The sequence below is a fragment of the Calliphora vicina genome, chromosome 2 (assembly GCF_958450345.1).
Source record: "Calliphora vicina chromosome 2, idCalVici1.1, whole genome shotgun sequence".
NCBI classification, from domain to species: domain Eukaryota; kingdom Metazoa; phylum Arthropoda; class Insecta; order Diptera; family Calliphoridae; genus Calliphora; species Calliphora vicina.
In genome coordinates, this window is record NC_088781.1 from 52,739,873 (window position 1) to 52,766,900 (window position 27,028).

Genomic DNA, 27,028 nt, shown 5'->3' on the forward strand with positions numbered 1-27,028 from the left:
TGCTAATTTATTAATTGAATAATTATCGCTTTCTTAGATCCAACACTGAAATCTATTATTATTTGGTTTTTAAATTTTGGCAAATCTTGAATGATGTATGAATCGTGTATGTAACGATTTTTTAATATGTGATAGAGATTATTCCGACACAATAAATGTGTCCAACTCTTTAATTGGATCCTTCCAAATGTAACCCATTTTAAGTCTATTTCTTCTTCAGGTGTAACGCTTTATATGATTGGAGTAAATTAAACATTTTGAACATCCTCAAAAGGTCACGAAACTAACCAAACAATAATTTTCTGTTTGAGATATTATAAAGCTGATCTCAAAACTGGATTAAAATTAATTGATTTTAATTATTACCAAATTTTGTTAAAATTTATTGACAAATTGTTAAATTTTCTGCCCAATATCCTCTATTTTTATATGTCACTAGTTGATCGCCCCGGCTTCGCCCGGTAGCATTTACTAATATTACCCAGCAGTTCGAGGAGACAGTACCGAACTAGTGATTTTACCCATCATTTAGGGTGGGAGCTAGTCACTTCAATAGCCACGTGACTAGCCATTTTAACACGGGCATGTCCTAGGCAGGGGGTCAATTGTCTCCTTTTGATTACATTGAGACTGTCTTATAGTTCGTCCAAAGTAGTCAACATATTGGATTCACATACCGGTTACATAGAGTCAGTTACCTTACTAGCTACCAAACTGGTTACTTGATAAGCTACTTAACTAGCTTTTTGTGTCGTATGCGGAAGATTATTGACCCCAAATAGTCATTCTAAAATACATATCCTTTTGGTGAGTTAAATAACTAATTTCTTAAATTCAATTTAAGAGTTGTAATAAGTTATAAAACCAAAATGATATATTTAAAATACAATATGTACATAGTCAGATTGACCGACTCCAGGTTACTTAGCGTAAGTTAAATTACTAGTCTCAAAGTATTATTTTCAAAGTAACATAAGGTAGTAAGTAAAGTTGCTAGTCCTTAAATATAATTAAAGTTATACTTTTGTAGTGAGTAAAATGGCTTATCCCTAAAGTTAAATAAAATTGAAACAGACTATACTTCAGACTAAAATGAGACATTAGGAGACAATTGACTATTCAATAGATTACTTCTGGTGGGTAAAATAACTACTTTCTAAAGTACAGCACAAAATAATATTTTAAAGTGACTTCACCGTAGATTACTTAGAGACACTAAAGTGACGATTGTCTTCCTGCCAGATTACTTGTGGCGTATAAAGAAACCAATTGTCTTCTCTCAGCACTACAAAGAGCACATACGTGTCAAATGGCCAAAATATATAGTAAATTGGAGTCAGCAAAGTGATAAGACATTTGAATACGAATTATTCACAAAACGATTAAGGTGACTACATTCCAGATTAATTAGAGACACTTAAGTGACGATCGTCTTCACGCTAGATTACTTGGGATGTATAAAGTAACCAATTGTCTTCTCTCTGCACTACAAAGTGCACACACGTGACAAATGACCAAAATATATAAATTGGAGGCAGCCAAGTGATAAGACATTTGTGACAATTACTGTCTTTAAGGGATACATTGACTACTTGCTTAACTGCTGGGTAGTTCTTCAAGTTTCTCCATCCCACGCACACCAGCCTGTTGTTATTTATTTGCAAATAAAATATCTAAATTTGTGCTGCATACTTTAGGGAGCTTTTTTATTAAGTTGACTGGACTCACAAAAAAAAGAATTTCCGAGTTTTACCCGGAATTTTTGAATTTTTTTTCTTTACAAACCATCTCCTGAAAATTACGAATCGAATAAAAACAAGTAAGAGAGCTATATTCGGCTGTGCAGAATCTTATATACCCTTCACCAAATTATACTTTAAAATAAATTGTTTTAAATATTTTTAGGTAAACAAAATTGATTTTTTTTTTAATTGTTTTTCAAAATTTATTTTTTTCGAAATTGTTTTTGATTTTTTTTTTTAAAATTGTTTTTGAATTTTTTTTTTTGGAAAAAAAATTTATGACAAAAAAATTTGTTTAATGAAAAAAAAATTCGGGTCAAAAAATATTTTTCCCGATTTTGACCCATTGTAGGTCCAACTTACTATAGCCTTATCTACATCGTTGCAATGGACTTTGAAATATCTATCATTAGATATCCATATTGTCTATATTAATGACTTAGTAATCCATATATAGATCAAAAATAGGTCAAAAATCGAGGTTGTCCCGGTTTTTTGCTCATATCTCCGTTATTTATGGACGGATTTTGCTGATTTTAAATAGCAAACTTCTCGAAAGCATGTCTGACAGAATTATTGAAGATTTGGATCCCGAAGATATCTGGGGTCTTCAGAAAATTGATTTCAACTAACAGACGGACATGGCTTAATCGACTCCGCTATCTATAAGGATCCAGAATATATATACTTTATAGGGTCGGAAATAAAAAATGTAGAAATTACAAACGGAATGACAAACTTATATATACCCTTCTCACGAAGGTGAAGGGTATAAAAATCTGGCATATCGCTCCAGCCGTTCTCACATGATGACATTACATACATGGACCATTTAATTTTTATATATATAGAGATATAGATAAGACTAAGTGCATAGGGTAACATGGAGACCAAAAACATAAGTCTGTTGTCAAAAATCTAACTCTTGCAGCAACAATTTTCCCCTGGTTGCGGTTAATCACAAATAAAATTTCAAACACCATTTCTATTTTAATTTGTTATAATTATTTCGTTTTTATTTTAGGTTTTTTTTCTTCATTATTTAATTTAAACTTACATTTAAAAACACACACTGACTTTTGGTGTAACAAACATTTAACTTTCAATTTAAAATTATTGAAAATATTTTGCAATTATTTAAAAGGAACAATTGGATTTAATCCAACATGAGACAAATATTTTAAATGTACTGAAAGTTAAATGAGTGTTATGTATTTACTAATATTATAAATATTAAACTTATGATAAATAATTAAAATATTTAACAAAAATTACATTTAAATTAAGGTAAAAAATATATTTATGTATATAAAAAAATAACAAAAAATAAATATTTACAAAATACCTACATTAAAGCATAAACTTTAAAGTAAAGAGGATGTCTTCATTCCATTATTAATTATAATAATTACAGTTTTAATGAGTATCTATAAAACGAGGGCGAATAATTGTTGGAAATGAGCAGCGACGTTTTATTTTAATTTTTAACAAATTTACAATTTTTTTTAAAGGAGAATTGAAGATATTGGAGTTATTTTTGTTTAAATATATACAATTATAGGTATAGAAATTACAAAAATAATTTTAAATAGAATTTAAATAATTAAAAACAGAAATTTTTTAAATGATTAAAATATATTTGTTTTTATGCTACTTCTAAATCTGATTCATCACCATCACTGTAATTGGGATCGGATTTTATTTGCAATTGTGTGACAAAATCCTCTGGCGTACATTTGAGATTGACTATGCCCGTGTTATTTGTTACATTATTGTTGGGATTTGAGCTGCCACTACATTGTTCCTCTTGCAGTTTACGCAAACGTTCTTGTTCCTCACGTTTTTGTTTGCGCCATTTTGCACGACGATTTTTAAACCAAACCTAAAAGTAATAGAAAACAAGAGTTTAATTAGTAAATAGTAAATAGAATATGTATGTATTTATAAAAAAAGGTTTGAAAATTAAAAAACTAAAGTCTTGTTATTATTAATTGCCAAAATTGCTTGTTACTTTCACGCATTTAATTAACGGTAATTAGGCAATTGTGTTGGAGTGTGAAAGTAACAGCGAAAGTTAGAGATTGTTATAATTAGGTTATGTTATGTTACAAGTGTTTTTGTTTTGAAGAAAACAAACTTGAAAATCTGCTCTTAAATATTTAAATTTAAATGTTTTGAGGGGTGACTTTTTTTTTAAAGCATTTATTTTAATATTTCAATAATGTGACCAAACTAGAGTTTTGCGTAATTTCTTTAAAAGGCTTCATAATCATTATTATAATTTTTTTTCTCTAACATTTGAGCGTATTGTTGTATATTATAAATATGGCTTCAAAAACACTTTCATCCGTTTTTCAAATTAAAAAATTTCCATAAAACTACATGGTATTACATATACCTCCATAATATACATATTATATTTGTTTATTTGTTACTACTCGTACCCACTATTTATTTTTTTATTACAATATTTATGTCATATCCGCGTTTCAGGGTTGTATTTTCTTTTTGTTTGCCCATGGTGAGAGGGTATTTGAGGTTGGGGAGTGAGTTGGGCTTATTATATATTGTACATATATTTCTTTCAAACTTTCTTTGAATTTCATATATAAGGATTCGCGTTTATATTTTATCTTTACTTGTTTATTATAAGAAGCGTAAAAAACAGAAATTTCCTTTTTTCTTTATACTTTAAATGGTTGCCTAGAGAACGATTTCCTTCTTATAAAGACAGCATACTCTATGCTGCACGTTGTAGTCTTTTCAGATTTGCTGCTTACCAAAGGTTAAACCTAATAACGCCATTTTTTTCAACTTGTTAGTACTTGTATTTACTTAACAATTCTTTGAAAGTAAATTGAATGAATATTTCTTTTTAAACTTTTTCTTCTTTGTTTTTATGCAGGGTGTTGCAAAGTAGCAACAGTTTTTATAGCTAATTAGGCTTTTAATTATAATTGTAATTAAATTTATTAAAAATAATGTTGTTTGTTTTCTTTTTTCTTAAAGGAATTGTTAAGAAGAAAAGTTTCTTGGTTACTATATCACCAACGAACGCCTGGTGGGGGGTTTAGGGACTGAATGCGAATCTTTCTTTTTTAATGTTTTCTTAAAGCAGCATTAATTTACTCCACCCTTTTCTATATAGTATGTGTTTCTGAATGTTTTTGTTTTTAGGAGTTTGATATTTATTTAGTTAAGGGTTCATTTGAAATCAGCGGACATGAATCAACAAATTTCATTTGCCCGTTTGCTGGTGGGGTGGAGCTTAAATTGTTGGCTAAGTTGCCACCCGGCTGTAGTGGTGTTTTAATGAAATATAACTGTTCTCTTTCTAATTAATGTTGGTAAACAAAGATTGTGCTGGATATTTTAAACTTGATTAGATTTGTTAACATTCAATTAAATACACTTTAGAGTTTCATAGCCTGTTTCACAATATTGATAGAAAGATTTCGTTCGCATTCTAAGCGAAACAAAACTGATTTTCGGTATCCTAACTTCCTATCAGATGTGGTTATAAGCCCCTGTCTATACCTGATAAATTTTTATCATGATAAACGTCAAAATGGTTGTCAAGATAAAAAATTATTAGGTATAGTCCACATTTATTAGTATTATTGCTTCGCTATGACAAAATTGTTAGTGCTTTTGCTCAGACAACTTTGTCTTGACAAAAAACTTCATTAATTGTTATGATAAATATTTGTCAAGTATAGACATCACTTGTTAAAGTGCTGCCAAATTTGTGATATGTTGACAGTGTTGCCTATAAGCCTGTTTCATGTTTAAAAAACAATTTTGAACTTTTTATGCTCATGCAGATAAATTTGGTATCTAATTAAAAGTATTTAAAAGACATTTGTGTTAATACTTTAATAGTTTTTGTAATGATATATAAACATTTACATTTGATTAAGATTTTCCACCAAATTTACAATATTTTTCATTTTTTTATTGAGCTAGCTTATATTTATTGTTTTAAACTTTGAAAACACTGATTTGAAATTCCAAAACTACCTACAATTTATTAATATATTTGCTATTAAAATTATGAAATTCCCCAAACTACAATTTATTAATTTATTTGCTATTAAAATTATGTTTTTTTTTCACTTCAAAGAAAAACCAAAAAAAAATTTAAACTGCTTACTTTCTATTTTCTAACAAATTCCTTTAAATTTTCTTTTTCTTTTACAATTTTCCTTTTATATAAAGCTTTACATATATATTTTGCTGCTCTCCCTGTGTTCTTCGTCCTTAATAAACTTTGTTATTTTTAAATTTAAAAATAAATTTCTTGATATTCTTATATTATCATAGGATAATAAATGTTAAAGGAGATCAAGTGCTTCAGTTCCTAACTCATCATAATACACAATTCTTTAGCAAATAATTTCCATATGGACAAAAAAAAAACACACAAACTTCAGCTGTTATACAGTTCTATACAAATCACTTGACTGAGTCGTGACTGTTATTTTAATAAATTTAGTCGATTTGCTAAATAAACACAAAAGGACTACTTTGATATATACAAAATCCCTCAACCCCTAACCTTAAGTGGGCTAACATTGGTTAGTCATTTACAAAGTACAATTATTATTATTATTATTATTTTTTGGGGAAATTTCTTTATTAAAAACATTGTGGGAATTTTTGCACTCAATGTTTATGTTGGCTAAAGTTTTTTTCTTTTTTTTTCGCTTTCTCGTTTTGTAAGTGCAATTTTCAATGATATTTATGCAATATTGTTCATTTCTATAAATGTTTAGTAAATATATATATATTTGTATATATAGATTGCAAATAATGTAAATAGAAAATACAATTTGTAATTATTCTAGCTGTTAAAATTTGTTTACGTTTTGTATTCATTTATTTTGTGTTATTCTCTGTTAAATAAACTTTTTCAACGTTTGTTGTTAAAACAATAACAATAATAATAACACAGCAAAATAATTGAAAATATCAAAACATTTGCAATTTGCAGAAGAACAAAAAAATGGAGAATCTAAATCAATTAGAAAAGTTTATTATTTATACCTTAACAAATAATAAAATTATTGGGAAAAGTTGAAATAAACGTAAATGTACTGTTGTATAAGTGTATTGCCAACTATTATGCAGTGCTTTAAAAGAATTGGCAAGGCATTGCATAGTGGCAAAGCGATTTTAATAAAACTTCGCATGGCTATAGAAGAAGCTATAGTTTAGTTTAGGGTGGTGTCACAAGTCTTGTAAAATATGTATCATCTTAAAATGATATATATTTTCTAGATTCTGGGTTTCATAATGCATAGTGGAGGCAATTTCATTATTACAACCTATAGGTTGGCAACGCTTAAAGCAATGAAATGGTCAACGCGTAATTAGCAAAAATAAAAATTAAAAATATTCATGTAAATAAACTTAAATCTCCTAATAGTTTACAACATATTTTCCTTATTTCCTAATTAACTAAATTCTCACCATAATTTTCATAATTAAAAACCGCAACTCCCCCAAAACAAAATAGCAATGTTATCATTTTCTGATCCTTAAGTGAAATCATCATACATAAATCCTATCTATAAGTCCTTATGTTATGATTATTGTTGTGGAGTTCCATTTAAATAATTAACTATAAAGCTTTTTGGGATAATTAATGCAGAAAAGCTGTTAGTATAGCCTAAGGAGTTATCAAGCAACCATCCAAAAAACTTTCACACAGACACCTGCTTCAAAATTAACACACACATACAGATTGCTTTTACTCAAACATACACAACATCTTTGACAGCTCAAAACAAAAAAAAAAAAAACAAAATTAAGCTGCAGGAAAAAACACACCCTCTTTTTTGTGCGAACTCCAAATCTCAAACAAGAGAAAACAGCTCTATCAAATCAGGCAATAGCTATAGCTGGTGAATTCCACAACTAAAAAGGGGATATTTTAATACATAAATGTACAAAATGTATTTAGTATATAAAAGAGATACTCATGCCAGTATATAGAATTGTCTTTGTGTTACCATTCTCTTAAAATCCTTGCAATTTCATTCGTTTTTGTGTGAGTACGTAATTTTTTTTTTTTTTTTGTAACATAAATGCAATTTGACAGGAAATGCATGAATTGTCTCAATTATTTGTCAACAAAAGTTGACAAATGAAAGTTGATTAAAACAAAAATACCAAACAACTCGTGCCTTTTATTAAAGGCTTGTCAGTTTGCCGTTGAATGATAGTGGGGTATTTTTTATATTTAGCTTAAATTTAAATTTAACCTTTGAACTATTTCCCTTTTTTGTTGTTGCTTAGTAACAGATTTATAACAAATTTTAATGAATGTTAAAAGAGACAGTTATGAATTTTTTTTTAAATTTATATTATTTAACAAGCAGTTGGGAAATTTTTTAAATTGAACAAAAAATAAAAAGAATTTGAGAACAAGACACATATTTTATTTTTTACAGCTTAAAATAGCTTTAGTTGGAGCTCAAATGCAGGTTTTTTTTAATAAATTTGTGAGAAAAATACTATAAAAACATATTTAATATTAATATTTTTAAATAAACTTGAGCCGTGTTCTTTTCTGGCAAAAACTGTTGCCCTGTTTCTCATTTTTATCATCATAAATATAAATAAAGAAAATTATTCTAAAATTGTAGAATTCGGTCAAAAATATAATTTAAATTCAAGTATTTAATTTTAATATTAAATATTGAAGTATTTCCAAAAATGTTTAAATAATATTGAACAATATCTTGAATTTAATACCAAATTTATATACAATAAATATCCGTTGTCGTAAAGTATACAGAAGGGGCAAAAACATTAATTTTTTTCCAGTCAAAATAATGACCTTCAATTCTAAACAATATGCAAACAGATCACAAATTTGGCAGCACTTTAGCAAATGTAAACAAACACAAAACACAGCAGGGCTGCCATTTGATTAATGAAAATTGCATTAAAAAAATGAAATTTATTTAAAACTTAATTCTCTCAAAAAAACAGAGCTTTAGAGAATCCGCAATGAAAATGAAATGGATTTTAATTTTGTGCGTTTTAAATTGTTAAAAAGTTCATATAGAATGCGTTTTATATAAAAAGGGATCTGGCAAAAATATAACTTAAATTAAAATATCCGTTGTAGATCGAAATTGCGATTCAATTTCTGATAAATTAAGTCAAATCGCATCGGCTCTGAAATTTGGATGTTTACAAGGAAAAATTTGTTTTCATAATAAACGTTAAAATGATTGTCAAAATGAAAAATGATTAGGTATAGTGCCCATTTATTAATATTATTGCTTCGTTATGACAAAATTGTTGGTGCTTTTGCTCAGACAACTTTGTTTTGACAACAAACGTCATTAATTGTTATGATAAATATTTGCAAATTATTTTTATAAACAATGAGTATGTTACGTGTAGACCGGTTAATATTTTTTTTAGTTTGACAACATTGTTCGAATCTTTTATTAAAAATTTTTAAATTTCATAAATGTTGCTATGCACTTCTCCGGTTTTCCACCTAAAGTATTAAAGCCTTAAGGTTTTTTTAGATTTATTTTAAAACAATTTTTTTTTTTAGAAAAGTCATTCTTCTACTGCTACGATTATTAATTCATTTGGCTTCTAGTATTTAGCATACAATATTATGGCCACTTAAATTTAAGCGTTTTTTTTTTTGAAATCATTTGTTTCTTTAACTTAAACCCTATGCGTGGTGTGGTGAGGTGGTGACTTTAAGAATATTGAACAGAAAACATAAGTGGTAATAATTACAGAAAATCTTTTTGATTGTTGTCTCTTCTCTGCCATATAAATGTAAATTTATCTTTCAATATACAGACATTCATACTATTTTTTTTATTTAACTATTAAGTGGTTGTGGGGACTAAAAAACAGTAGCTCATACAATTAACATAAATTACACTCAAGATCATGGACAAAAAAAAAAGAAGAAAACAAAACAAAAATATTAATAAAAAGACAACAATAAGAGCTACAAAATACCTTTATACACAAACTGAACAATAACATCGGAGTCAATCATCCTGTAAAAATCGAAAAGTACACATTCAAACAAACACACACAAGAGGACAGAAAAGGTATTTTTTGATATTTAAATATTAACCGTACATATTTCTATAATATTTGTTTACTTATTTCATGTGGTTGCCAATAAGAGCGAGAAAGATAGAGAGAGAGAGAGTGAAGGAGCCTGAAAAGAGGTTTTGTTAAGTAAATAATTGATTTTTGTTTTGATTTCTAAATTCTAAAATTCTCATTGTATTAAAACATCATCATCATCATCAATATTTGTGTAAATGATGAAGCTAAATGTCAAAATAGTTGGCCACACAGCCAGTAGTATAGCCTCTCTGTTATTGTTTTACTCTTTCTCTTAGGAGAGTTAAAATATAATCATAACAATAGAAAATATCATCATCATTTGTCTGTGGCGGCCAAGCGTTAAAATTCAAATACAACTAATCCCAAAACGGTCAAGTAGTGATTTGAGTTGATTATTAAACCCTGTTTTCTTAATTTTTGTTGCTGTTGTTGTGTTTAATACAAAATTGAATAAATATTTACGATCAAAAAAAAGGAAAAAACAAATAAAATTTATTCTGAAGCTTAAGTTTAAATAGTTGTAATGTTTGTGTGTGTTTAAGAACGACTTGCTAAGAATATTTAGCAGTTTTTTTCTCTCAAGTGTTTAGGAAGGAGTGAGCTTGTGATTCATTTTCAGTTGCTGTCTGCCTTTAAATTAAATATTAGTTTAATTTTGTTGGAAATCTGTAATGTCATGAAAACGGCATCAAATTTTTTGACTAATTTAAGTTATGTAAATTGAGTTAGTTTCGTATTGTATGAAATATTTAACAAAAGTCATGTTAGGAATTGAAAAAAGCCACTTGTAGAGAAAATTGGAAAGTCAATAAAGTTGAGTTTATAATTGTAGGTAGAAATTAAAATTCATGATAAACGTGAAATAAAATTGAATATTTTTAAAAAAAATTAAGATGTAACAAAAAACCATTATGAAATTTGGTTAAAATTAAAATTAATTTATTAAAGTACTGTAAAAGAGATCATACTATGCCAACAAATTACACATTTGCATAAACTTTAACAAAAGTAAACAAAAAAAATTTTTTTTTTAAGAAATTATTTAAGAAAATTATACAAAATATAAATAGATTGTAAATAGATACCAGTAGATATTAAAAAATTAATCAACTTTATATTATTTAATTGAGGATAAGGTTAAATTTAACCTTATCCTGAACTTCACAAATTAAACTCGCCATGTAAACGCGTTTTATGATTCTTACACATAAATTTAATACATCCTGAATATTTATTTAACCGACAAAAGAAGCAAAGTCCTATTTTAAAGCATTAAAAACAGTTTATTAGCCATTTTAACCAATGAGTAAAGGCTAAGGGCTAAAATGATCATCTTAGTTCTTAAATAAAATACCATCTTGCTTAAAAATCACCAAGAATGTAAACAAAAGAATTCTTTCACTCTCTCGCTCTCACACACTGCCTTATGCAAGGCTGCCACATGATTTAAATAACAGCTTGATGTTGTTGCTAAAAAAATATAATTAATGTAATTTTTGCTAAAAAATGCAGTTAAAATTCGGGTTAATAAATAAAATGCAGGGTAAATCAAATTTCTTGAGATTTTTTAATAAAAAAATTAAACAAATTCAATACTAATCGATATTAGCTAATCAATCTTATCCTTTTAGAAAGATAATTATTGCTGAGTCAATTTTCTCCTGCAATGGAATTTCCAATCTTCAGAGCCAAAGCGTTTTAGTAAGAATTTGTAATAATTCCATATAGTATTTTTCAGTTTTGCGAAAATTGGAAAATTTCCTATTATTAATGTTTATTTTAAGCTGATTTATTTTAAAGAAGCTAAAGTTAAATAAAACTAGCAAACATTAACATTTGCAAATTGCCAACTTTTAATCAATTTCCTGTTTGATTTTCCACACACATCCTTGACTGCTACCTATGTATATAGAGATGCTCAAACAATAACTAACGACCTCAATAGTCAACAAATGCTGGATGTTATACCAGGAATGGGTGGCCCTTTTACCCCTTTAAGTCTCCATGGACATGACATAAAGGTATCCAAGTGTTTTTTTTTTATTTTCAAAAAATTCAAAACTACATTAAACTGAAGTACACAAGTAACATTAGCCCCCCAAAAAGAGCAGGTAATTAGCATTGTTGGTTTGTTTGCTATAGCCCATACTGGACAAAGTAATCAAATGACATCTGCTGGGATTAACGAAGCGCAAAATTTTGATAATTTTCAACAAAAAAGATTTTTTTCAATTTGAAAATTTCTCGTTTGTTATTGTGGCCAATAACATTAAATGTTGCCAATACAATGGATTGGAAAAAAAAGGAATCCTAAAATTTCATTTAACAAACACATACAAAAATGACTTATGCATTTATGGTTAGTTGGGGGTGTATATGTAAATATGCACACATACACACACACTCACACAAATACACCCATACATATGCATATGGTTGTGGAAAATATTGTTTGCTTAAATTTTTCATCTTCTCAAAATGGCTGTAGTCATAACATGGCCAGGGGGTCAGTTATTTTAAGCCATATCCATACATATGTAAGCGGTTAGTTTTTAATCCCGTTATACGGTAACATCCTGTCCCTATATGTAAGGATATTGATGTGTGTGTGAAAGTGTAACGGTGCGTTTTTATAATTTTTGATGATGCTTAAATTTTACTTTTCTGTGTTGTCCTTTTTGAAGGATTTATTGTTGTTTTTTGATGAAGCATACTGATGTTGTTACAGAATAGCCCATGTTTTACAATCATGGATAAACAAACTGTTTGGCTGCAATTGTAGGCTGCAGTTTTTGCCAGAGTCAGAGGCTTATTTTTTTAAGATTTTTGGAATAACATGAATTCTAAAAGAATTTTTGCTATAGCTGTAGTACTAAATTGAATTAGAATATATTTCTTAAAATATTCATAAATGTTATCTTAAAAGCTTTAAATTTTTTTCCCTAAAGTCAATTTATATAGAATTTTATATACAAAATACTTTAAGCCAAATATATATGTAGAGAATTTGTTAAAATTTATAATAATCAAATATTGTTAATGGATTGTATAAGAAATGAAAGAATTGTTATTGAAATATTTGTATATTATTTAAATTAAAGAAAAATAGGCTTAATTATTAAATAAAATACAACCCTGTTGACAAATCACAAACTAGGCAGCACTTATACACTAAAACAACAAATGTAAACAAAAGAACTAAATATCTTTCTCTCGCTCTCACACACTAACTTAACAAAGCTGCCACATGGTTTAAATAAATTTAAACCGTTAATTGTATATTAAAAATATAATTTATGGCATTTGCAATAAAAATGTTAAAAAAATTAGGCTTAATAAATAAAATGCGGATTATACGATATTTAATCTATGATATAAAATCAATTGTGGTAAAATACTGTTAGCAATTTGATTATTTTATAAATATATAGTGAATTTATTAAAACTAATAATTGTGATTAGTTCCTACCTAAATTTACATTCAAAGTTCCTTTAATTTTTATTAAAAATAAAAATCATTTTTGAACATAACCACATTTCGCTGTGTTGGTGTTGCCAACCATATGTATGTTATATTCTTTAATAACTATATCCTCTTTACGAAAGATCTTTGCAACAAAATATATACATTTTGTATACTGTGTGTAAGTAACAGAATATGTATGTATGTGTTTATAATAGTATCAGCTTCATATGCCGTCCGTTAATTAAAAATCAACTGCTTGTGGCATGTTTGTTTTATGGATTTCATGCCACGGACTTTGTTAACGTAATAACAGCAACGCGATGTTGCTGTTGTTGTTGCAGCCAACAAATATGCATCAGCGTTTTATAAGCTTTAACCCTTTTAAAAATTCCATAGTAATTTTTGTCAAGGTAAACAGAATTGCACACACATTCGCCCAAATTTTTACACAAAATAGAAAAATAAGAAACCACTACAAATAATTTGGTATTTACATAGAGGTTTTACTATCAGTGCTTTTATTTTTTGATTTTTTTTGCTAAACATTTTTAATTTTTTTTATTTAAATGTAAAAAGTCATGGTGCGCCATTTTATTCTAAATAAATCGTTTTATTTTTGTGTTTATTTAATTTGCTATATTTTTTTTTTTTTGGAAAACCTAAAGTTTATTTAATAACTACACGTGTTGCAATGTTTGTAGAACATGTGTATTTTAAAGGCCTGAAGTTATAAAAATGTTAGTAAAATTTTTACTTTATTTTTTCAATGTTAAGGGTCGTTTTTGTGAAAAAAATTTATTTGATATTTAGTGGCTAAAATTATAGGATTAGAAAGTTAAAACGCGTGCAAGGGAGTTTAAAATAATAAAAAATTTAAAAAAAATGAACTGCATGTTGAGGGTAGTTAATTAAACTTAGATATGATTTTTGTAGAAAGATATAGGCTTTTATATAAAGTTTGTAAAATTTAAGCTTTTTAATCCATTTCAAAAGAATGTCTCCCTAAAGAAATAAATAAAAGAAATGTATTAAAATATCTTAATGTTGATTTCTTTTAAGAAATTATGTTATTCTTAAAAAATATAAACAATTTGTAAATATATTCTATTGGAAAATAATTAATTGTTATTAAAACAACTTTATATTATTTAAATTTAAAAAACATCAGCTTAGTTCTTAAATAAACTACCAATCCGCAAACAAATTACAAAGTAGGCAGCACTTACACACTAAAACAACAAATGTTAACAAAAGAAATCAATCTCTCTCTCGCTCTCACACACTAAATAAACAAGGCTGCCACATGATTTAAATAAAAGTAAACAGGAAATTGCGTATAAATAAAATAATTTATAAAATATTTGCTAAAAAAACTGTAAAAATACAGTTTAATACATAAAATGCTGGATAAGTTAAATTTCCTTTAGTTTTTTATTACAACAATTAAACAAATTAGATACTAAACAAATATTTTACGACTTGACTGAAATGTTTAGAGTTGGACTATTGTATCAAGTGTCATACTAATCGGACCCACAATACTCGAAATTCGTAAAAAATACTCTTATAAATTACATTACATCCTTTCTGTAACTAAAATTTGTTACAAATTGTTAAATATTTTCATAGAAAAATCTTAAACCTTGAATTTACTAAAGCTATTTTTTATCCGATTATACGTAAAACGATACGTAAATTTGATGTAGTTTAGAACATTGTTTCAGATTTCGCCCACTTTATATTCATGTTGAGACAAATTATTGTCTACGATCGATATTTCTCAAAATTTTAAAAAAAAATATGTTATATCGCCAAATTGTCAATCTATTTATTAAATTCGTATGGCTTCATTTTCAGTAATAGTTATTTAAATTAATTTCATTGCAACAATTACTTAAATTTTTTTTATAAAACAAATTTAATCCGAATCCCCTTCCCTGTCCCCACCTAACATAATAATAAGCAATAAACCTTAGGCAAAATATAACACTACCTTAGCATTATTTTGTAACTATTAACGTTATTACGTTTACAATAAACATAATAATACAAAATCTTAACACTATTGTCCACACATTATGCTGCCCCAGGGTGGCTGGCTATAAATTGTTATGTTATGGCATAAGGAAAACTCACTCTCATAACATCCAAAAGGTTGCATGCAGCAGCGTTAATAAGCCTAATTACCAAAGTAAATGTCCAATATTGTCATAGATTTAAAATCACTTCCAATACACATTTAACATATGTTTAAGTATTTGGCTTTAAGCTTTAAGTAACTTAACAACCGAAAAACAACAAAAAATAACACCACCATTACCACCCAATTACTTAAGAACTTAAAGGTGGGTGTTTTGGTAATGTTTTAAATATATTATCACTTGCAAATTGAAAGTGACACTATAATTTATTTGTCATCAAGATGTGTAAAACCTTATAAATGTCATTTAAATGTTTGTTTACGTTTAAACAAAAAAAAAAAACAGGGGTGGAAAAAAGGGTGACATTTTGTTAATTTCTTAACAGTTAACTTCACGCTTACATAAATTACAACTCTGCCTGCTAGCCAGATTTACTGATTAAACTTCTCTTACAAATGCCAGTATTTATAGAAAATGTTTACGTATTATATATATATTTTGTGTATTTTTTAAATTTTATAACAAAAACAGATTTATGTTTTATAATTATATTGATTTAACTAATAATATAAAAACATTTGAGAAAAAAAAATTAATTGTAACAAAAACATTAACACATTTACACTATTACATGTGTGTTTGTTGGTATTTGCATGATGTATGTTTGCTAAAACTCAATATGGCGCGGATTTTGGGTCTTAATTGTATAAATATTTTTACATATGCTTAATTATGTAACAATAAAACACACACGCAAAAAAAAAAACTGATGTTTGTATATATATAAATTTTAATTTTAATATCATTTAACGCTTGATTTGATATTTTTAAAATAAAATCCAAAAAAAGTAAACCTATACACAAAAGCATACATTTACATAAATATAATTAGCTATTAATGAAATTTAAAATTTTGCAATCACTCCCTTTTTATGAAAACAGGGAGGGAGTAGAATTATAGAATAATAATAATTACATAAACATTAGGGAAGTTATTTATGGGAATAGATTATTGTTATACTTGATATAATAGTTTAACTCTAAAGCTTCGGCTTTAAAGTTTCAAAATGCAATTACAAATATTTTGCAAATATATTTATTGAAAATTTTACTATTTATGGAAAATTGCATAATACAAGACTTTCCTAAGTTTCTTAATCGAATTATGTTGAACCATCCTAATGTATATAAATAATATGGAAGTATGTTATGGCAAACATGACTTAATATTGTAATATTTACAATATTTTTAGATTTTATAGCAAAAATATAATAGATTTAGCAATGCTAAACAATTCAATATATACAAAGACTTTAAATGAAAAGTATAATTAATTTTTTCACTAATATTTTGCTAATTATTCGATTTCGGTTATGACTCTTCTGTCACACTTATAAAGGCATGTGTATTATCAACCAGGCCGTTTAATACTTGGCAGCACTTAGTCAAGACATGTTTATTATCAACCAGGGCTTTTAATACTTGGCAGCACTTATTCAACACAATGTTTTATTTTTGTTGCCTCTCTCACATAAATAACGTTAAGTTTGTTTATGTTTATCCTGTGTTGCTTAAACACTTAGAGAAATCATGGATTTGTATGGAAGCCGTTTAAAATTTGTAAAATTAAATAAAGTTGAAATGAACGTATTATATAAGAAGTCTAAACTTTAATTTATAAAGTTAATATAACTTACTTACTTCAATTAGAAAATGTAAATTCAAATTTTTTATAATACATACTTGAAAATTTTGAAAATTCTTTTAATAAACATGTTGTTTTTATAAAATTTCTTAACTGAAATTATCCCTTAATTTAATTATTATAACCTTTATTATTTATTAAATTACCACGCAAATGCCACCCTAAATAATATTGAGTTCTAATGTGGTTAATAAAAATATTATTTTAGAAAAAATTTATTTTTATTGTTTATTTAACAAGTATATGTGTATGTAGCTAGACAGGGCTAACAACTTTATTAACAAGTGTTCGAAATGTAAGTGTTTTTTGCCACTTGGGGTGGTTTAATCAAATTTTAACATTTCGCCCTCAAACATACACAGGCTTACATTTTGCCAGTCCTTAGGGCAAAAAGTGTTGGTTGCATACAAATACGAAATCTGCTGATTCCACTTGATTGCCATTTAATTTTGATTTAATTTACACAAAATAAACAAAACAAAAAAACAAACAACTTAAATAAACAATATATAAAAGTATATAAAATACATTTCAGTTAAAAACAATAATATTCAGTTTGAAATAATCAAAAAAAAAAAAATAAAAAAAAACTTTTCTTTAGAAAAATATTTTTAGAAATTTTGTAAAAAAAAAGACCACCAATATTGAGGTTTTTCTTTTAGTATTATGTTCCCTATCCATAACCTTAATTGTAGTTAATCTTATTGTCGGTGTTTTTTACAGGTTTGTTGTTTATATGTGTTAATAGTTTGAAACTAAATCCTGCTATTGTATATCAAAAGAAGGATAAAAAGAAAACAAAATTGCTGTCATTTAAAGAGCCCAAAAAAAGGTCTGAATCACTATGAATGTGCACTTTTTTTGTTACTATTATGATGTTATAATAATGGTTATGGTTTGTTTATTGTTGGAGCGTCATTTACTACAATATGTTAGCCTTTTTTAAAAAAAAATTATTTTTAGGGGTATTCTTTATATAATGCTTAGATTTAATGGTTTTCGCCCACGTTTATCATAAATAAATAAGGTTGGCCTAATTTTCTTGTATTTAATGTCAATTTGTTGCTTTTCGTTTAATATTTCAACCTTCTTGAGAAAAAAAAGTTATAATTTTTGTTGATATTAAACACAAATTTATTTCATTAAATTTTTTTATTTTATTCAATATAAATTTAATTATTTTCTTTATTCCCTGAGTAATTAAAAAAATTCTTAATTTTAGTAGAAATATTTATAAAAAGCTGTTTTAGGGAATAATCGATTTTCCCCTGGCTAAATGGCATCTCTATGCTGGCATCATTGTTTTGTAGGTTATGTGTATGTGTTTCTTGTTGTTGTTTTGAATGACAAGACGACACAAGACAAAGAAGAACAGTGTTGCCAATTTGTGCAGGACGACACAAGAAGAAGAAGGTGACTCAGTGTTGCTAATTTGTGCAGGTATGATTAACAATGAAGGCCAGTTTAAGGAAAAAGTAGATTTTTGTAATCAATTTAACTTATTAAAGGTTAGAAAAATAAAAATTTAAGAAAATTGGCACAATACTAAAAAAATATAAAATAAATTAATATGTTTGAAACTATTTAGCAGATAAGAAAATAATATTAGAATTTTTTTCTCGAAATCGATTTCCATCTTTTATTTACATTTCTACTAAATTTTCTTTATTTTTTTAACTAAACTTGTGAGAACCCCTACAAATTCTCTGCTCTATGTGTGATGTATAGATAAATTTACTTGCTGTTTAACATTTAATTAAGCAATAAATGTTAACAAATTGTCTTGTCAAACCAAAAATCAAATGTCTTTCTTTCTTTATTTGTTTGTTTACTTATTTATTTTGTTTACAAAGCCGAGGCCTAAATGACAAATACGTACTGGTAAAGTAACGAGAAAGAACAAAAAAACTTTTAAAAACTCATTGGAGATAAAGAAAAAAATAAAAAAAATGCTTTTAAGGTTGTTGGTTTTTGTGTGTTAAAAGTGTTTATCAAAAAGGAATTAATACCAAACATACTTTGCATGTACACGTTTAAATATAAATCCTCAAGCTGAAAAAAATAACAGAAAGTACTTTTTGGGTAACGCTTAGAAATTTGTATTAATACCCATAAGGGGTGGCAAAAGGAAACAATGAGAAAAAAGTAAACATTAAGCCACCCTTAAGGGCCAGATTCCCAGGCAACTGGGGCGTAAATATAAAAGTAATACTTATCATCATGCTGCTGGGATTGTTGTGTGTAAAACACAAAAACACTTTAGCAAACAACAACAAGCGACTTTGTTTACATTTTCAATAAAAAGCATTGAAATGATATTTATTTTCCGACTCGAATTAACCTCAATATTATCTGTGATGCAGCAGCAAGTATCATTTATATCATTAACATTAAACAAAAACAAGATAATATTGTTTTCCGTTTATATATTTTTTTTTGCAAAGCAAAAACATAATAATGAAATAAACTTAGAAGCCTTTTAAATCCTGCTTGTGCGTTATAAATTTCTCCCAAAAAAAAGAAAAAGAGAAACAGCAACTAAACAAATAAAGTATTGTTCTCACATGACTGCACTCAATTGGTTTCGCGCTTTAACAATAAAACCGCACACACATAGATTCAATGTTAAACCTACATAACATAATATACAAACTCAAGGAAACGGAAATGAATTCCTCTAACTAATGACCGCATAATTAAAATATTATAATTACCCTCTAAACAAAACTTTAGCCTTTTTCTGTTTACTCTAGTTACATATACAATGTGTGGCACTTACCTCTACTCTTTCTTCTTTTAAATCCACTTTTAAAGCCAATTGCTCTCGCAGCACCACATCGGGATAGTGGGTCTTATCGAAAGTCGCCTCCAATTGTTCCAATTGTTCTTCGGTGAAAATTGTACGATGACGACGCTTTCTTTTGGGTGGCGGTCCATGACCCAAATGCCCCGCCATATGATGACCATGATGGCCATGGTGCATGTGGTGGGCATGACCATGATTGTGATTTATGCTAGAACTATGACCACTCACATGAGCCTGCATTTGTGCGGCTGCTACATGAGCTACCGCAGCCGCATGCATATAGTTGGGATAAAAATTGGGATACGCAACTGGAAAATAAGAAAAAAAAACAAGATTTTTTACAGTTAAATATTGACTACCAAAATGTGGATATATGTAAATTTAGTTATGAGGGGTGGATGTAAAAAGTGGCCAAGAAAAATGTGCTTTTTATATATTCTGTGAATTGTAATAATATTCATAGTAACTTGATATTTTCCATGCATTTGTTTATTTTGTAAAGAAGAAAATAATTTATGAATAAAATAAGGAAAATTCGTGAAATTTTTAACATTTGATTAACAAAAAAATGGTTTATTTAAAATGTAATAAATAACACACAGCAGCACTAATTCCAATCTTTGTAAACTTTGTATTCCATAAATTAAAGGAAAGTCTTACATTTGTTTAGTTGTTTACATTTTAAAATGCATATAATACGTTAAGCATCAACTGTGCTACACAGTTGATGCTAAAAGTAATGCCAAGTCTTTGTGTGTGAACTAATCAATGATGCCAACTGGATGTTAATAACTTTATAAAGGTTTTTTGTAGTGTAACAAATAAAAATCAATAAATAACTACAAAATAATTTAAAATTAACAAAACTTTAAATAAAAATTAAAATATCAGAAAAAAATCAATAAAAATATTTAAGAACTTGCTAACGGAATCTTACTAAAATGAATATTTAAAAAAATAAATCCTGTTTTAAATCCAGAAATCTTTGACAGTTTCAAACAACCTCTATAAAAGGCTTTTTAGCCTCTTAAGGAAAAAATATAATAATTTCTTAAGCTTTTTGAACACAGTGATGAACCTAAGAAAAAAGCTTTTAAACTTAAACGTTTATAATTTTTTTTCTTTGTTAAAAAGATTACAAAACAAATCATAAACATTCCATTACATTTCCATTTCTTCTTTTGAATATGTAATACTTAAATATAATCACAATACAAGTCATCATACTTAATACTATGAAGATTTTACATAAAATAACTTGGCAAATAAATATGTACCTTACATTCTTTAGACTTTTGAATTAAAAAAAAATCATAAAAACGGCTTATTATGCTGTTGCCACAACACAATTCTTTATACAACTCACTCAAGCGATTTGTGCGGCAATAAGCAATAAACCGGAAAAGATGATTTGATTTTTATTCCTTTATTTTTTTATTCTACCCCACAAAATTTCTACTTCAGGCATCAAGAAGATTTCTGTGGGTATGCAAAGGTTTTTTATTACACAAATTATTAGGATATTTTAATACACAACACACAAAAAAATCACAGGCTGTTTGAATTTTCTATGGTCCTTCAAATACAGGTGAGTGCAAGAGTGCGAAAAGGTGGTTATGTAAGTGATGTAATGGTGGTGGAATTGGCGATTAACTACTTCACTTAGTCAGAAAAAAAAGAAACTTCAACATTTAAAAGCCTAATTTCTGTTAATGCATATTAAGTCAGCCATAAATAAAGGAATATATTAAATGAAATGTTAATATTATGAGAGGGGGAGGAAACGGTAAAAAATACACACATTTTTTTAGATTTATAGGAATTAAATGCAAAATTATGAAATGCATAAAGAGTAGAATCGATTTTTTATGAATAATTTCTATTTTATGATATATAAAAGAAATTTTATTTAGTTTTATTGCATTTAATGGTAAAAACATCAATTTAGAATAACAAATTCTTTAGAATTTTAATTTTTCACTTTAATTTTAATAGATTTTTATCATAAAGATTTCTAATAAGTAAATCTATTTATATTTATGTTAAATTTCTTTACTTGCAGCTAAAATGTTAACAAACTATTTTAGCAAAAACCTTTAAAACTATAAATCTTAAATTTGTTTAAATAATTTGTCGACAAACGGAAAATACTAAAAAAACATTATATTTTTATTAAAATACTCCAAATATTTAAGAATTTTAATAAAACAAATCCGAAAAATTTACGATTCTTTTAAATTTTATGATAATGGAGATTTTTAACAAATAACAATATTTGAATTAAAATATGGCAAGTGTTTTTAAATTTTAATAAAACAAAACAGAAGATGTTAAACGATGTTAATTTAACTCTGACAGCTAAAAAAGTGCTGCCCAATCTTGGATCCCACCAATGATACCATTGTAGTGGGGTAAAGCTTTTTCTTTTAGTGATTTTTGGGAGAAATTTAATGCGTTGAGTACCATCTGACCGAGAATTTGGTGGTGTAATATAAATAAAATATTAAAAATATGTTTGAATTTTTATCAAATCAAACAGAACAATTATTTTTTTTTAATTTTAATGACACCTAATTGAGTATTGTCCAGGCATCCAGGTTAACCCATTGCGGGAGAATATAAAGTAAAATTTATTTTACATTTGTCCTTTTTATATTAAAACCTTTTGGACGGGGGATTTCCTTTCCCCCGCTCCTGTTGTTGTCTAATACTTTTTCATATCAATAATGGCAATGATTTTTTTGGATTTTTTTATATCAAGAAATATTGAAATTTTGTTTCTAGAGCAAATTAAAATTTGTTTCAATAAATAGACTATTTGGTTTTGTTATGACGATGTTAACATCATAACAATTTGTTATCCAAATAAAACACAGAATAATTTAGACTTGGGTAGTTCATGAATGAACTAGTTCAATTGAACGTTTCGCTTGATTGAGCTAAATGATTTCTTTTATTCCCGTAGTTCATGAACGAACTAGTACAATTGAACGAATCACTTGATTAAGCTAAATGATTTCTATTATTCCCGTAGACCAAACATCAATTGCATGATGTTTAATAAAAGAGCGACTGAACTAGATGAGCTACCTAGTTAAATTTTGAACTATTAACTAAAATGAGCGCTCATTGAATTGAACTATAAAGCAGAAATCTAGAATAATTGGAATATCAGGCTGAATTTAATTCGCGAATTCCTATAGAATTCAATGAGGTTCATGTGAACAGAAGGATAATTTTCATAGCAATATTTTCCTTTACTCTTGTTATTAAAAGCTTGTTGACATAAACCAAGGATTTAACGTAACCCGTTAAAAAGAAATCAAATGGTGTCAAATAGAATGAGCAATGTGGCCATACGACTTGTTTGCTGAACTCCCCTTCAATTGATCAATTGTTTTACCAGCTGCGTCTCCTAAAGCTCCAATCCATTTAATTATGCCCAAAACTAGTATTCCACCATTAAACCATTGATCTTAACATGACGATCACTTTTTGCTTCTTGAACCACATTTGGATTTGTTGCCGTCCAATAAAATTTTTTGTTGAAATTTATGATTTTACAAAGTCCAATCGCAGAAGTTTCGGTGCTTCAAATTATCAAGAACGTTCAGTTCTTGAACTAATCAAGATATGACTGACATAATAAGAACAGGCTGGACTTGACTGATTTGACTCATTTACGATGGAAGCACTTATTTTCTGATATTTTTAGTACTTTGAGCGGTACTCTGTCAATTTAAACATAATTATATTTGAATTCAAGTAAAATTCCAAAAATATTTTCAAGTGCTTGAATTTGTAGATCTTATGTGGTTATTGGTTAAATATTAATCCATAAATTTAAAGAAGTTTCCTTTTAAGTTTTCAAAGCTGTAGCTTTTCATATCGAAGCAATTCGGAAGCTGATCATCCGATCGTGGATTTTAAATAAATAAACATTAATATTTTTTCAAAAGTTTAACAACTATACAAGGATTAGCTAAAGGTAACTAAAAGATTCAAAAATGATTGAAAAAGTTTGAAAAAGTACAGTAACATTATTGGTTTTTAATTTAATAAGTCAGTAAAACTAGATTAAGCTTAGAAGCTGTATATAAAGTAAAAAAACATTTAAATCCTTATGATTTCTAAAATTTGTTCAATTCACTGTTCAAAAAGGTTTATCTACCGTTCATTAAATTTTTCCGAGATAATTAATGCACAGCAGCAGATCTTCATTCTAAAGAGATACTAAAGACAAATCATCCGATCATGGATTGTCAGTACGGTTTCTCAAAAGTTTAAAAATCTATTTGAATCTCAAGTTAGCAAAACTTGTTTAAACCAACAAACTCTAATGTTTATTCAAATATTAGAATTTGCCAAAATTGTTGGATTTAACAGATGAATAGCAAAAAGTCTCAAGATTAACCGTAAACTAATAAGGTTTTAAAGATTAGCTTAAATTCAAATTAGAAAAAACTTAAAGATTTGATTAATTATAAATTCTAAGATTAAACAAAGTTTACTTAACTAAGTAAATATATTTACGTATTTCTCTGTGTGTAATGCTAACTAAATAAACATTTTGTTTTCTTTTCTAGTTAAAACAAAGATTTTCTAAGTTTTTTTTTGTACAACTTTCATTCAGCTAAACTTTTAATCTTCTTATGATACTAGCTCCTTAACAATTCAAACTAACCTTTTCAGAAACCCCCCCAAAAAAATATCATATTACCCTTATAAACTTACCTAAAAAATCTGAAGGTGAGGCAGCAAATCCCGAAGCTGCTGCAGCAGCCAAATGACCCAAATGTAAACCAGGATGTTGCAGCATGGCTGGTACACGTTGCGGCCTTAAGGGACTTGAGGCAGCCGAGCTGGAGTTTGAACTGGGTGATGTGGGGGATTCGGATCGTTTTGAATTGATGATAATGTTGTTATTGTTGTGGTTATTATTGTTATTATGATTTACAGAACGGGAACCCAAAATACTATCAATGCTAAATATAGAGGCAGCCGCCGCAGCAGTGGCAGTGGCCGAACCGACGGCAGTGTCTCTTAAAGTAATACGATCATCATCGATAATGGTGGCGCCTGACTGAGAGCCATCATCGGAGGAGGGGGTTTGTGATTGGGTGTGTTGATGTTGCTGCTGTTGTTGTTGTTGGAATACCGATTGCAAACGTTGGCCCAAATAGCCGCATTGTTGGGAATTTAAAAGCATGGCGGTGGTTAGATAAGCGGCATTCGGTGTGGCTGGACTGCGGGGACTATGACGGGGTGTAGGATTGTTTTGTTGGTTGATATTATTTTGTAAATGCTGCTGATGTAACTGTTGCAATTGTTGTTGTTGCTGCTGATGCTGTTGTTGTTGCTGATGCAGATTATGATGCTGGCTGAGATGATGATCACTTAGGGGACTGGAGGGACAACGTTTTATGGTTAATCCACTGGGAGGTGAGGTTGTCTCCACCATGTTGTGGTTGTTATTTAGTTTAGAGGGGTTTAGGGAGTTTATATCCAGGGGCGGTGAGGCGTTGGGTGTACGTATGACGGTAATTTTAAATTTAGCTGAATTGTTAAGTTTAGGCTCCAAGTTACCAACAAGTTGGTCTGGAGCAGGCCACAGTGAGGACAGAATTTTGTTATTTTTTTTTAAACAACTGTTTTAGCTTAAAATATAACACACACACTTATGGTTTTTTCTTTAAATTATTGCTAATGGTTGTATTCGTTTATTTTTTTTTTGCTCAATAATTTCTTTTTTTAAAACTTTATAATTTAATTTTTTTTCTTGTTTTTCTATTACACTTTTAAATATTTGTTTTAATTTCCACACTTATTTAAATTATCGCACGCTACTTCCTGCTTGTTTGAAATCCGAAATTGATGTGCTGTGCATTAAATTTACGCACTTCCAAACAACTTGTCTATTAAAATCTTTTCAACAACATTCTTTAATACCTTAAACACCATACCCTTGAAAACACGCCCCTTTTTTGATTTAACATGCTACCATATTGAAAATATCTCAAGTATTAGAGAAATAATCTGGCTCTCGCACACACACTCTCTCTCTCTATGTATGCATGTCAAGGTTGCCAACTCTTCAGCTCAGAAAATGGCTAGATTTAGAATTAAAAATGGCTAGAAATGGCTAAAACCCAAAATAACTGAATACAAATTCATAATTATTGTCTTTTTATTTAGTGAGATCGACTTTACTAGTATATATAATATTAGATTTCTTAGCAGATTAAAAAATTGCAATATCAATAAAAATTGGTTCCTTTTTGATAAATTAAACAAATTTCTGGGCACTTATAAACAAAATCGGATCCATTAAATAAATGCAAAATTGATTTGTGAATATGACTGATGTGTTTGCTTTAGAAACAATTTCGCAGCCTGTTCTCATCAAATCCTCTACGTAAGATTTTTTTAAAAAAATACTATTTCTTTGTCATTTGTTTAAAAATATTGATTTATTTTTAAAAAAAATTTCGAGAAAAGTTTAAAATAAAAATGGCTAGGACAATATAAAATGGCTAAATCTTCCGGCTAGATTAAATCTAGCCATTTTTTTATGGCTAAATTAAAATAAAATCGCTAGATCTAGCCGGAAAACGGCTAAATTGGCAACCTTGATGCATGTATGTCTGGCAATATTAAAAGTAACAGTAAACTACACATCTAAACACATGTGTGTTTTATATGTGAGTATTTTCATGTTGTTGCTCTCTTTGTTGGAGAGCAAGTTGTTTGACTACCTGGTGTTGCCAATTCAATTCACAGTAAACATTATATTAACCCTGTAAGGGTGGTTTAAATTTGTTGACGCCCCTTTCTTTTGTTGTTGTTTCTGTGATTGAGACAAATTCATTCATTAAATTTAGTAAAAATCATAAGAAAAATGTCACTGCATGTATATGAATGGCGCTCATTACAGGAAATTCACACATACTCTTAGTACCACTAGAAATTTGGCCCATTATTTGCTATGATGCGCATTATAATCGCCATAACTATCTCTACTGATGATGGATTGTAAATGTAT

The 27,028-nt window shown here is 27.9% G+C and overlaps 1 protein-coding gene across 1 annotated transcript; it reads right to left on the bottom strand.

Annotated features, from left to right (window-relative positions):
* Nucleotides 1-3,387: 3,387 nt before the first annotated feature.
* Gsc (Goosecoid) lies at nt 3,388-25,500 on the bottom strand. Its single transcript, XM_065501565.1, has 3 exons — nt 24,721-25,500; nt 19,960-20,294; nt 3,388-3,624 (listed from the first exon to the last, which is right to left on the bottom strand). The coding sequence occupies exons 1-3, from the start codon at nt 25,445-25,447 to the stop codon at nt 3,388-3,390; spliced, it is 1,299 nt and encodes a 432-aa protein (XP_065357637.1). The 5' UTR covers nt 25,448-25,500.
* Nucleotides 25,501-27,028: the final 1,528 nt, after the last annotated feature.

Coding starts and splice junctions, on each gene's coding strand:
- Gsc (XM_065501565.1), bottom strand. CDS start 25,447: ATGGTGGAGACAACCTCACCTCCCAGTGGATTAACCATAAAACGTTGT. Junction 20,295..24,720: donor CTCACCTTCAGATTTTTTAG/GTAAGTTTATAA, acceptor CTTATTTTCCAG/TTGCGTATCCCAATTTTTAT. Junction 3,625..19,959: donor TAAAAGAAGAAAGAGTAGAG/GTAAGTGCCACA, acceptor TATTACTTTTAG/GTTTGGTTTAAAAATCGTCG.